Source organism: Capsella rubella, unplaced genomic scaffold (genome assembly GCF_000375325.1).
Source record: "Capsella rubella cultivar Monte Gargano unplaced genomic scaffold, Caprub1_0 scaffold_5, whole genome shotgun sequence".
Classification (NCBI taxonomy): domain Eukaryota; kingdom Viridiplantae; phylum Streptophyta; class Magnoliopsida; order Brassicales; family Brassicaceae; genus Capsella; species Capsella rubella.
The window spans coordinates 5546666-5558300 of NW_006238919.1; the positions used below are offsets into that span (position 1 = coordinate 5546666).

The 11635-nt window shown below is 31.7% G+C and overlaps 2 protein-coding genes and 1 pseudogene across 2 annotated transcripts in view; 1 reads left to right on the top strand and 2 right to left on the bottom strand.

Annotated features, from left to right (window-relative positions):
* Positions 1-913, top strand: part of LOC17887499 (BTB/POZ and MATH domain-containing protein 6) — a 3588-nt gene extending 2675 nt beyond the window's left edge. The window contains exons 2-4 of the mRNA XM_006293283.2: positions 1-70; positions 167-455; positions 544-913. The exon at positions 1-70 is cut by the window's left edge and continues 342 nt beyond it. Of these exons, the coding sequence (XP_006293345.2) occupies positions 1-70; positions 167-455; positions 544-734 (550 nt within the window). The 3' untranslated portion in view covers positions 735-913. The remainder of the gene's footprint in view (positions 71-166; positions 456-543) is intronic.
* A 3552-nt stretch (positions 914-4465) lies between these two features.
* On the bottom strand, positions 4466-6032 carry LOC17887509 (probable E3 ubiquitin-protein ligase ARI10). Its single transcript, XM_006292774.2, has 4 exons — positions 5727-6032; positions 4907-5652; positions 4688-4796; positions 4466-4552 (listed from the first exon to the last, which is right to left on the bottom strand). Exons 1-4 carry the CDS (start codon positions 6030-6032, stop codon positions 4466-4468), a joined length of 1248 nt encoding a protein of 415 aa, XP_006292836.2.
* A 1587-nt stretch (positions 6033-7619) lies between these two features.
* Positions 7620-10491, bottom strand: LOC17886112 (annotated as a pseudogene).
* Positions 10492-11635: the final 1144 nt, after the last annotated feature.

Below are 11635 nucleotides of genomic sequence, written 5' to 3' on the forward strand. Positions count from 1 at the left end.
GTTTTACAATATACTGGAAGCGAACAACAATGAGTTAGTGATCAGTGATTTGGAACCTAAAGTCTTCAAGGTACGAATTTCGAGTTTTATAGCTTCTTTTAATCATTTTCTCGTCTGTGTATTATTTGTCGGTATTTTATCCATGGCAATGTTTCACCTTATACAGGCCTTGTTACACTTCATGTATAAAGACTCTCTCTCGGGAGATGTGGAACCAGTAACGGCTCATTCATTTAACCTATTAAAGCTGTCTGAAATCGATGAGACACTGATCGTAAAGCTTTTGGCAGCTGCAAACAAATACAATCTGAGTAGGCTCAGACTATTGTGTGAATCTCACCTCTGCAAAGGCATATCTATCAGCTCCGTATCCAAGATCTTAGCTTTATCAGACAGATATAATGCAACTGAACTAAAAAGCGTTTCCCTAAAATTCGCTGCTGAAAACCTACAAGGTACAATCACGATACAGCTTTACGAGACAATGCTGATATAAATCTTCTGTAAGTTTTCTTTTTCTAATGGCTGTCTTGGAAACTATAGCTGTTCTGCAGACAAAAACTTATGAAGATCTCAAAGATGACTATCCAAACCTCCAGTCCGAGCTACTACAGGCGGTAGCTGGTTATGACGAAACAAGTAGCAGCGGAGAAGGAAAGTCTCAGAGTGTTTGGGGCCAACTCTCTGACAATGGTGAGACCAGCAGCCGAAGACTAAGACAGCGAACCACATAGAGGAGCTTCACTCTTTTGTTTGTTGTAAAGCAATGTACATTGTTTTATATCTTTTGCTTATGACTCTTAAAAAGGTTAACCGATGTATCTTTTTATTGCCCATATATGGCTACTCAGTGAAAGAGTAGTGTAATCTAACTATATACAGGAGTTAACTTATTCTGACTATTTTGAAAAAACATGACTCTTCTCTTCCAAAATTCATATTTTTTTTTGTTCTTTTTTTGGTCAAACTGGAGAATTATTATTATTAACATCAAAAAGTCAACACAACAAAAGTCTAAAAAACCTTTAAAAGGTTTTGCTAACAAAGCCAAAATATAGTAACCAAGCTAGTATAAAAAAACAATTATACAATTAGAAAAAAAACTGAATCTCTTATTTAACGACATCTCAATCCGCAGAAACCAAATTTCTTACTAAATTCCATCCCAATCCGGAAAAACCGAATCTCTCACTTTTTAATTTGATACCTTAACCACTCTTTTTTAAACCCAAACCAATATATAATTTCGTTTAATTACAAAATCTAAAGCGTAACCACAATTTTATCAACCCAAACCGAAATATAATTTCATCTAATTACAAAATCTAAACTCTAACCACTATTTTGTCAACCCAAACCGGAATATAATTTTGTTTAATAACAAAATCTAAACCTTAACCACCAATTTATCAACCCAAACCGAAATATAATTATTTTTAATCACAAAATCTAAACATGAACCACTAATTTGTCAACCCAAACCAAAATATATTTCCTTAATAAAAATCCTACAAAATTTGTTTACTTAATTTGCTTTATTTTTTTTGTTTAGTTTTAATTTACCTTTTTAAATAAAAAATAACGTGACATATTGTTGTTTTACTGTAATTATTTATTACACTATATAACAAAAATAGAGACTTCTATAAATTACTTGCACATAAAGCTACCTAAATTACTTACACACGTCTTTACTTTTTCCTTATAATTTAAAGATTTGACCACGCTCAATCAAAAGTCACGCTCAAATAATCAAACACGTGTCCGTCGGAATAAACAAAAACTAAATTACTTGTTCTCCAAGTCGGTTCTAAACAAAAACCCTATATAACAAAGACAACATAATCTCCTAATTTAACTCGCTAGAAACTTTCCTTTTTACACACAACTTTCCAAATCCTAATAGGAATCAATCACCTTTAGATTTCTCTTCCTCTCTATATATATAACTAAACACAACAACAACAAACTTACCTTATACTACTTTTCATAAACTAGTGTTTCTTGTTGCTGTGTTGAACCAAGAACGATGGCTTCAGAAGTAACGTACGGTGAAGAAGAACAAGAAAGGATGTGGTGTGGTCACTGCTGCGTCAAAACTCCTGTTCGTCGTGAAGGAACCAATGGTTCTGTCAAGTATGTTTCTGTTTCATTCTTTCACCAATTTGTTTTCTATTTCTATATATTTCTATCTTTTTAGTTGTTTACTATATTTGTGATTTTGATGTTGCAGGTCGTGTAATTGGTGTGGTAAAGTGTTGGCAGATGAGACTGGAACAGCTGATGAATATAATCAACTCTTTCTTCAACTTCAAGCTTTACAAGACTATGTTTCTAACAAGAGGAGAAGGACTCGTCGTTTCAAGAAACAACAAAACTCATAATTTTTATATATTAATTTGCTATTAATTAGTAGTTCAAACTTCAAACATATATATGAATCTGTTTGTTTTTGGTTGCTAGATGATTACTTATAAGGTTATGTATATATATATTGTATAGTTTTTATTTCTTTCATTAGTATTTCTTTGTGTGTAAATATAGATATGGAGGTCAAAAGAAATAAGACACATAAACTTAACTATATTGAGACAATTTTGTTAAGATCTATGATCAAGAACAAGAACTCTATTTTTCTAGCAAGAAATCTTGAATAGTTATAGAAAAATCTTTGAAATATTAAAACAGAGTTATTAAAACAGAACTACAATGTGTAAACAAACAAGGAGGGGAGCAAAACAATATATGCTGCAATCATATTAGTCACACACTACATGACATAGAGAGATTGTTACAAGGAATCTGATATGTTTATTCATTACTTGGAAAGAGTTCTTACAACAATTGTGTTAAAGATTTGCTTTCTATCCTTAGCTGATGAGAGTGTGGATATGATGCGATTGAGCTTCGGATTCCTGCTTAAGTTTCTGATAGTGAAAACCAATTTAGTATCTTACAAAAGAACTTAGATTGGAGTAAAGGAGAAAGGTGTGATACACGATATGTCATCAAGTATCGTCTAGAAAGCATCATGGTTGAGAAGCTTCTTAATCGTTCTTTTAAGTATTTCCTTTTTATGCTAAACTAGGATATATAGATAGTTTACTTATATAGATTGATGTTTAAGTCTTTTAGATGCTTACAGTTCTCTCAACCTTGTTAGCTTGGATATTTCATGTGTTATGGTACCAGTCAATTCACTTGCCATCAAGTTCCTAAACTTTAAGGAATCCAAAACAGTTACAACTGGAAATAAATCCTGAAAATATGAAACTACTTTGATTAACAAACAAAACATACAAGGATAGAGAATCTGAAGGGCAGGACCCTATTTCTCGAACCCTCTACCGAGCTTAAACCTGCTCGCATTTTATTTTGATTTGACGGGGGCCAAAGAAATGTCTCCATTCGCTGTCAACAGTCTTTCTTTGGAATTCTACTTAACAGGTTGATCCTCTACTCCCCTTTGTTTTAGCAACTTATCCTAAAACCATCCTCAATGTTGAATCTTAACCTGATTCTTAGCTAATTTTAATTTAAATTTAATACATAATTCAACCCTATATATAAGGTAAGGTACCTTATATAAGGTACTAAAGAAATTATAAGATCCACTTTTTCAATTAAATTATTAAAGAAATCATAAGATTCACTTTTAAAGATTATGCATTGAGGATGCTCTAAGGTCTCCTCTCCTTTCTGATTAGTGGTGGCTCAGAATCTGGATAACTACAATTTTAAACCTTTCCAACGAAAAAATAGCGGAGCACACACGACTCCTTGCGAGCTTCTCTTTCGAAAAAATGATCGTCAGCTACACAAAGTATACGCCAACACAATGGTCACATATGCAAACAATATGAAATATTGTCATTTCATAAGGACATGCATAAACAAACATGAGTTATGTGTACAATATCATAACTATTTAGTATCTATTTCTGATGCTTTCTTTGCCAGAATCTGGCGTTGACTAATGTTGACCGACGTTGACCAAAAATTGTTAGATTGTTTTGTAAAATTATGTAGTAGTTTATTAATTTCAGTTATTTATCAAAAATATTTTTTTTTTAATTTGGTTAACGTTGGTCAACATTGGTCAACACCGGACTCATGTCTGTTTATCCTCCTCCTCCCGTCCTCCGCCTTTTTCTCCTTTTTTCTTGTCTTTTTAGATGCATTGAGAATCGCTTCTTTGGCACTACCAGTTCCATTCAACTCGAGCTGTAGACGTTGTTCTTGCGAAGACATGTGAAGGGATTCTTTAAGGTTCGAGGTCGTTGTGCTTGTGTTGTTTGTGGACCTCGATCTCAATGACTTGTCTCGGACTTGTGCCCGACAAGATTGCTCTACATTGTGATCAGGTGTTGTTTCGGCCACAACACAGTAACGATTTTGACTTTTATATCTTTATCCAAAAGGCTCGTATCTCGTCTTTGATTCATTAACGAATGTGAGATTTTGTCTATTGCTTCTGAAACCTCAGCTCAATTTTCTTATTCCAATTTAAACATTTTGTAAATAGTAACCATGCTAATGGTATATCCATCCCCTATCACAATTATAGTTCAAATACCAATCACATCTACAAAACCAGTTATTTTATTTTTTATCGATGTACATAATGCACAATGAGAAAAATAATTATACTGGCAATTACAAGGAAAACAATTACAATGATACTAACAACTATTACACCTATGCAATGTAAGTCTGCATCCATCTCTTCTTTATGACAGCAACCTTTCTCCTTTGTCCATTCAGCTCCACATGTGTAGCAAAACGAGTATCCACATCTATACATATCAAACCAAATATATATATGAACACATTACGAAGTACATAATCAGATTATTAGATATATATTAATGCGATTTATAAGATATTGGTAGTGTGGTTACGAAACCTGCATGTTACATGAATGCATCCTTCTGAACGTTCGATCATGTGTTTGCACTTTTCACATTGACGCCACATCAATCTATTGGCTAGAAGTTTTAGTTTTCTATCTTCTGTTGTAAGATTCGTACCCATTAATCTCTTGTAATCGTTGCATGACATGTTATCGTGCCACGGGACTTTGCAATTGATGCAAAAGGGTATAGTACATTTGACACAACAACACCAACCTTGAATGGTATATTTAGAAAGCTCGGTTTTCGACATTAAACACGAGCAGTTAGTGTTTGGACAGTAAACTCTATCCGCCATAGGGATTGATTCCTCTTTGATCCTTTCTTCCCACATCTCTTGTAGTCTTGGTGTGATCAAAAGACTTGCACAGCTACTAAGAGTTAGCATAGACTTGCATTGATAATAAGGACATCGCGGTACAGCTCCTTCGAGTAGCTTAACTTCTATATATCGTTTCACACATTCCTTGCAGAACCGATGACCGCATAAAAGACTTGAAATTAATATATCCTCAGCTTTGAAATTATTATTGAGACAGATGCTGCAAGTCATAGACGACATACGTATGGTGATTTCAGAATCTATTACTTCCATTGCAAGTTTAGTAACAAAACTGGCTTGGTGATTCTGGTCAGTCACCAAAACAGGTATGGTAGACTTAAGTTGTTGTGTGATGCGTTGCACATCATCCATTAACAAGGCTATATTATTTACCTCTGGTGCAGATCTTCCCATGACCTATATGTATTAAAAACAAGAATCAAATAATGTTATTTAATCATGTGTAACTTAACAGCCAAGGAAACACTTACCAATTCGAAAATTTGATCATGATCACAATAGATTGAGAGATGAGTTATCCCCATACTTACGGCTCGGGTTAAACCGAGCTTCAATGCCATAAGCTCAGCCTCAAAATCTGTAATGTCCGAGCCATGAAGAGGTCCCTTCATCTGAAACAAGAGATTCTCGTCTTGGTCTAAAATTGCTACACCAAATCCCGCCAATAGCTCTGCGGTTTCGGCCTTGCTTACCAAACCCTTGAAGTAAAGCATGTATATGTCGGACGGTGAGGGTTTTAGGTCATGTGCTCGCTCAAGAGTGCCTTCTTCCTTCATAGCTTTGTTATGAATTGTCTGTGGAGATTCTTCAATATATATATATATCTATAATTATTCATACCCTAGTGAAAACCTAAATCAAAACCCCCATAAAGGCTAGATGGACAAATTCAATTTATTTCTTTTTTTTTATTTTTTTTTAATTTTAGGTAATATAGATAATTATTATGGCTACTATCTATAATGGTGGGCGTTGAAGTTTTAAATTAGGTCATGTGCTCGCTCAAGAGTGCCTTCTTCCTCTATAGCTTTGTTATGAGAGTTGTCTATGAAGATTCTACCATATCTATATTTTATTTATACTTGTGAGAAGAGGACATAATGCATAATTTAGTTAAAAATCAAGAACCTAGTAAAAATCTAAACTTGAAAACGAAAAAACCTATAAACTATTAGATTGTGGGCTTCCAACCTAAAACCAATTGGCAATGAGTGGAGAGGTTCATATATCTTATATACTAGTCATGATCCTACTCAACTTCCAATGGAGAGGTCCAACTTACTAGTGTCGATCGACACCCCTTACTGGTGTTGATCGACCCACCTGGTTTTCCAGACACGGGTGTTACACTTGTTTACCGAATCTAGAAATCACCACATGATCTTTCCTTGTGTTTTGGTCTTACTCACTCAGTTCCAACAACCACTTCCCGAAAGGTCACCCATCCTTAGATTACTCTAGCATAAACACGCTTAACTGTGAAGTTCTCTTGGGACCTTTGACCGAAATGGTTAGTACACTTTGGTGACATATGTGACTAAATCAATTCAATTAAACATCTCCGTAAACTAGGGTCTCACACCTCCTAACACCAACGACCACGAATCTCTCTTTATCTATGCTACAAACCCAAGAACATGCTACAAAACACTCCAGAAATCCCTTGATGTAAATCACATGTAATTTTTTTTTAATATATTTCTTAGTTTACTTATGATTATGAACTATTAGTTTACTTGGCAGCTGACCAAATTTTTCATAGTTTATAAAGTAAGCAATTTTTTCACCATACTTAAAATAAAAAGCTCGTGCCGAAAATATTAAAAATTTTGAAAAGTATTATTTTCAAATTGATATGTTGTAGTGACAACTCAAGTGCTAGCTTGGTTACTACAATTAGAACTATAATCTTTTATTTGTGGGTTAAAATGGTTCGATTTCAAAGTAGGATTTATATATTATTTCTTATACATGCCCATTTTTCAAGGCATGTTGAATGTAACATAAATTATTGGAGTTAAACTCTCGTAAGAGATATCGAAGAAATAAGTATTTAGTCACTTGGAATATGTAAACTATATATTTGGAATATGTAACGTTAATTCTCTAGCTATTTAATGACTCTATATATAGTGTTTCAATTAAAAAATTATTATAAAAAGCATAATATCACAAGAACATAGAGATATTTATTTTATTAATAAAGTATAGAGAGATACATATTAGAGACACATACGACAACAATGAACATTGTTGACAATTAAAAACAAAAGAAGAAGACATCACAATACTAGAAAACAAGAACATATCTAAAATTTATATAATAAGAACTTCTCTAGCCATTCTTGCCTCTATTACACCATGAAACATTGCCATTTAAGCTTTTGGTTTAGTTTGAGAGATTGGTCTCTCATACTTCAATTTTTTGATCTCCTCCTTTGAACATATTAATATCTTCTTCACCATGTTGCAAAATTCACTATATGCACACAATAACAAAAATGTATTATTATCTCTAAATTTATTAACTAATTTATAATAAATAATAAAAAAAAAATCTTACAGCCATGGAACGTCCCCAATAAGGACAATATCTCCTTCATGGTCTATGAAAACCATTTCCCATTGGTTACGGGATCGCAACTCGCCTTTGAGATCAAAGAGCTTCTCAAGTTCATGAATTAATTGATCATATCCGTTAAGAACACTTAAATCCAGAGCTCTTCCTACAGTTACACCTTGCAGTTGAACCTTTTTAATAATATCATATATATTAAAATTGTGTGAGTGGATTACAATGTGAAAAAGTTCATGTATGAAAAATTAAGAATATGATGATCTTATACTTACCTTAGTACAACTTTTAGTTGAACTAAACTGCTTACTTTTTGCCATCTTTGGTAATTTAAATGTTTGGGTCAAACCAAATTTTTTTTCTTGAGAGAGTTTTGAAGTATTAGATACTTGGTATGACTCATTTTTTCTGGAAGGAACGACAAGAGAGACTCCAAACAATCTAAAACTAGTGCCTCCTTCATTGGTCATACTTGGTAGTACCACTTCTGGATTTTGTGTTAATATATGAGGCAAGAGATGTGGTGATGATGATGACGAGCCTTTATATATATAATAAGAATAGTGAGAAGGTAACAAAAAGAATTTCACATGAAATAGGAGTTTATAAGAATGTCTCTATTTATTATTTACCAATTTCGTTAACGTGTCGTGAACGCTTGTTCTTTGAGCAAAAATGATTGGGGAACATTTGATGAAGGCGGTATATGCTCGATTTCCCATGGAGAAACCTTTTCAGGCCTGGGAAAAGATGCAAGTTCATCCCATCGAACCTTGAAAATTAGAGTTAATTAGTCATATTTTATTTATTACACTCAAAACCATATTTAAAAAAAAATGTTACAAATTTTGAATGAAAATTTACTTGTAAGCTTCGCCATTCTGAATCCTTCCAATGAGGGGAGAAATTATCAACTCCAATAATTGTCCCAGAATATCTTAGTAAATAAAAAACAATGTTTCATATAATAGAGAATGAATGAGAAAAAAAAAAAATTGATATGGTAGTACCTTTTTCAGAGAAATCCTCAGTCTCGAACCGCATAGTAAATCTGGATTCGACATTAAACTTATTGTTCACAGCATCTAAGAATTTGTCGTACTTGACAATAAATTGACTTGATCTGATACAAATCAAAAACCAAAATATAAACATGCATTTATGTTAAAGAAACAAATCTTATGATATTTCATAGAATCATTAATGTGAGTTCACGTTGTTCTTTAATTACCTTGGCTTGAAAACTACGGTGAACATACATTGGTTATTAAAAGCATGCAATGCAGAAGCAATTACTCCATGTCTCATATTTTCTGTTGATACTAGTGATGAAGTTATGTTTCCTTGTTGATGTCTTGCCCGTCTGATACCAACTCGTAATTCTCCAGTTTCTCCCCTGAAACCACATGTAAATCATTTAAATCCAATGCTCAATACGCAAAAGATATGTTAAAAATTTATATAATATATTACCAAAGGAGTATTAAAGCATCACCAAAAATTAAACTTACCGAAGGAGTATAAAAGCAACACCAACAACTAAACTTTTTGTTGTTACGAATGCACTCCATCCTGTAGTTAAAAGATGTCTTTGTGGTGTTCCTACACTCAACAAAAAAAAATTATTAGTTACTAATTACGATTTTCAAATATTTTTGTGAATAAAAGAATTTCGTACCCCTAAAACTGTGTTTGAATTTCCAAACACTATCATGTAGATCTTTAGTAAAAATCTCTTGGGTAGGCACCGATATACCCATATCCTAATAAGGCAATATTTAGTACACAAGTGTGAAATAAAAGCTTAAATTTTTTATTCAAATAATAGAAAAACTAAAAAAAAATACCAGCGGAGGGAGACATTTAGTTGCACTTCTCTTGGGGACCGATAATCCGCCATGAGTGCTTGTATCTGAGGCCGTTAAAATCTTAAGAAAAGAATTAACTTTTGGCCTATATTGGCTATCATTTTGAGTTGGGATCACAACTTGCTATACATGAATGAATATTAGAAAATCAGTTAGATATAATAAGAGGAATCATCTAATCAAGACTAAAGTAAAAAATTGATTATATTTCACCCACTGTTGCATCTGGTATCAGTGTAATCTCAGCGTAAACTTGATCAGTTTTTTTTTTCCGCCTAGAATCAAAAATTAAAAAATTAACTAATTACTTCTGGATATAATGAGATGAAAATATACAAAATAAGATAATGATGCTCATGTGTATTTCTTATCTCATACCTTAAGCCTAACAGCAATAACACGACATTCGAGCTTGGAATGAAGATTAAAATTTGATTGTATTTGATTTAATTCTTCTCTTGTAGATGCCTCAACCTGAGAATTTTATGAAAATGTTTTAAATACCTAATTGAAACAAAACAGGGGATATAGACAGAAAGAGAGAGAACTAACTAGCTCTATGTGGCCTTGAGGAAAATAATAGACTTTATCTCCAAGATTTGGAAGATGACACAAAGGTCCAGCACACCATTTCCATAATTGCTCATACATATAGCTTTCGCTTCCATCTACTAGTTAAAAAATAACCAAAATATTGAAACCCAATAAAGTTCATAATGAAAGAAAAAAATAAAACTTCTTACATGTGCGTGATAAATCAGGTTGTACATTTGCAACGTTGCAACTGTCCATCTGTTTTTATCCAAGGATCAACATCTATCTCTATCATGAAAACACAAAATGACATATTACTTCCAAAAATATAACATTAAATAATAATAAACATTGTGAAAAAGGGGAATTTCAAAAATACACTTTTTCAAATACTACTTTTCAAAAATATCCTTTTTCAAATTTTTATCAAAAAAACCACTAAAATATTTAAAATTGACCTAATTTGTGTGTAAGCTTATAAATATAAACACAAATTACCTTTAGATGTGTATAATTTTTTATATATTTAATAAATACTGTATCAATATCTTATAAAATCCTTTTAAAAACCTTATAAACCCTTATAGAAACTTTTTAAAAACCTTGTAAAATTGATTTAAAACGTTTTTAAACGTTATAAATTATTTAAATCGAATCTCCGAGTAGTAGTTATTATCTAAAAGTACCTTGTAAACCATATAAACTCTATAACTTTTCATATTTAACAGGGGTATTTTTGAAAATGAATAGAAAAGGGTATTTTGAAAAGGGGTAATTTAGCTAATATGAATATTTTTCAAAAATATATATTATATTTTACAAAAATGATAAATCATATAGCTATATAATTAAAATAATACCTAGATCTAATGAAGTGGAGAGAAATTCCTAATATTGCTTAAGCTATATATGATTAATGTATACTAATTTCCTTCTTTGAACGATATTATTTATTTTTGGATGAGTTTTATGAACTAGAGAGACAAGTATCTATATATATAAAGTTAGCTTTTTCTCTCTTCTCCTTAAGCCACATCATCATCCACCTCATTTTATTATTTAATTTTTAAAATTAATTATACAATTTTATCATTTAATTTTAATATTTAAACCTATGTAAATAAGTTTTTCAAAAATGAATATGAAAGGTCTTTTTTATTTATACATTATAAAACTAAAAAAGATAATTGATTGAAAGTTAAAAAACTTACTAATTATCGATTATACTAACAAATATATAAATAACAGATTATAGTTTTTAGTGAATGTTTAAAATATATATATGATTATATTTACACAATGTAAACCTAAATATAATGGGATTTAACGGGAATAAATCAAAAGTAAGAAATTTTGAGAATATAAATCTATCTAATTTATGTCTCAAAAAATTTTCTAACAT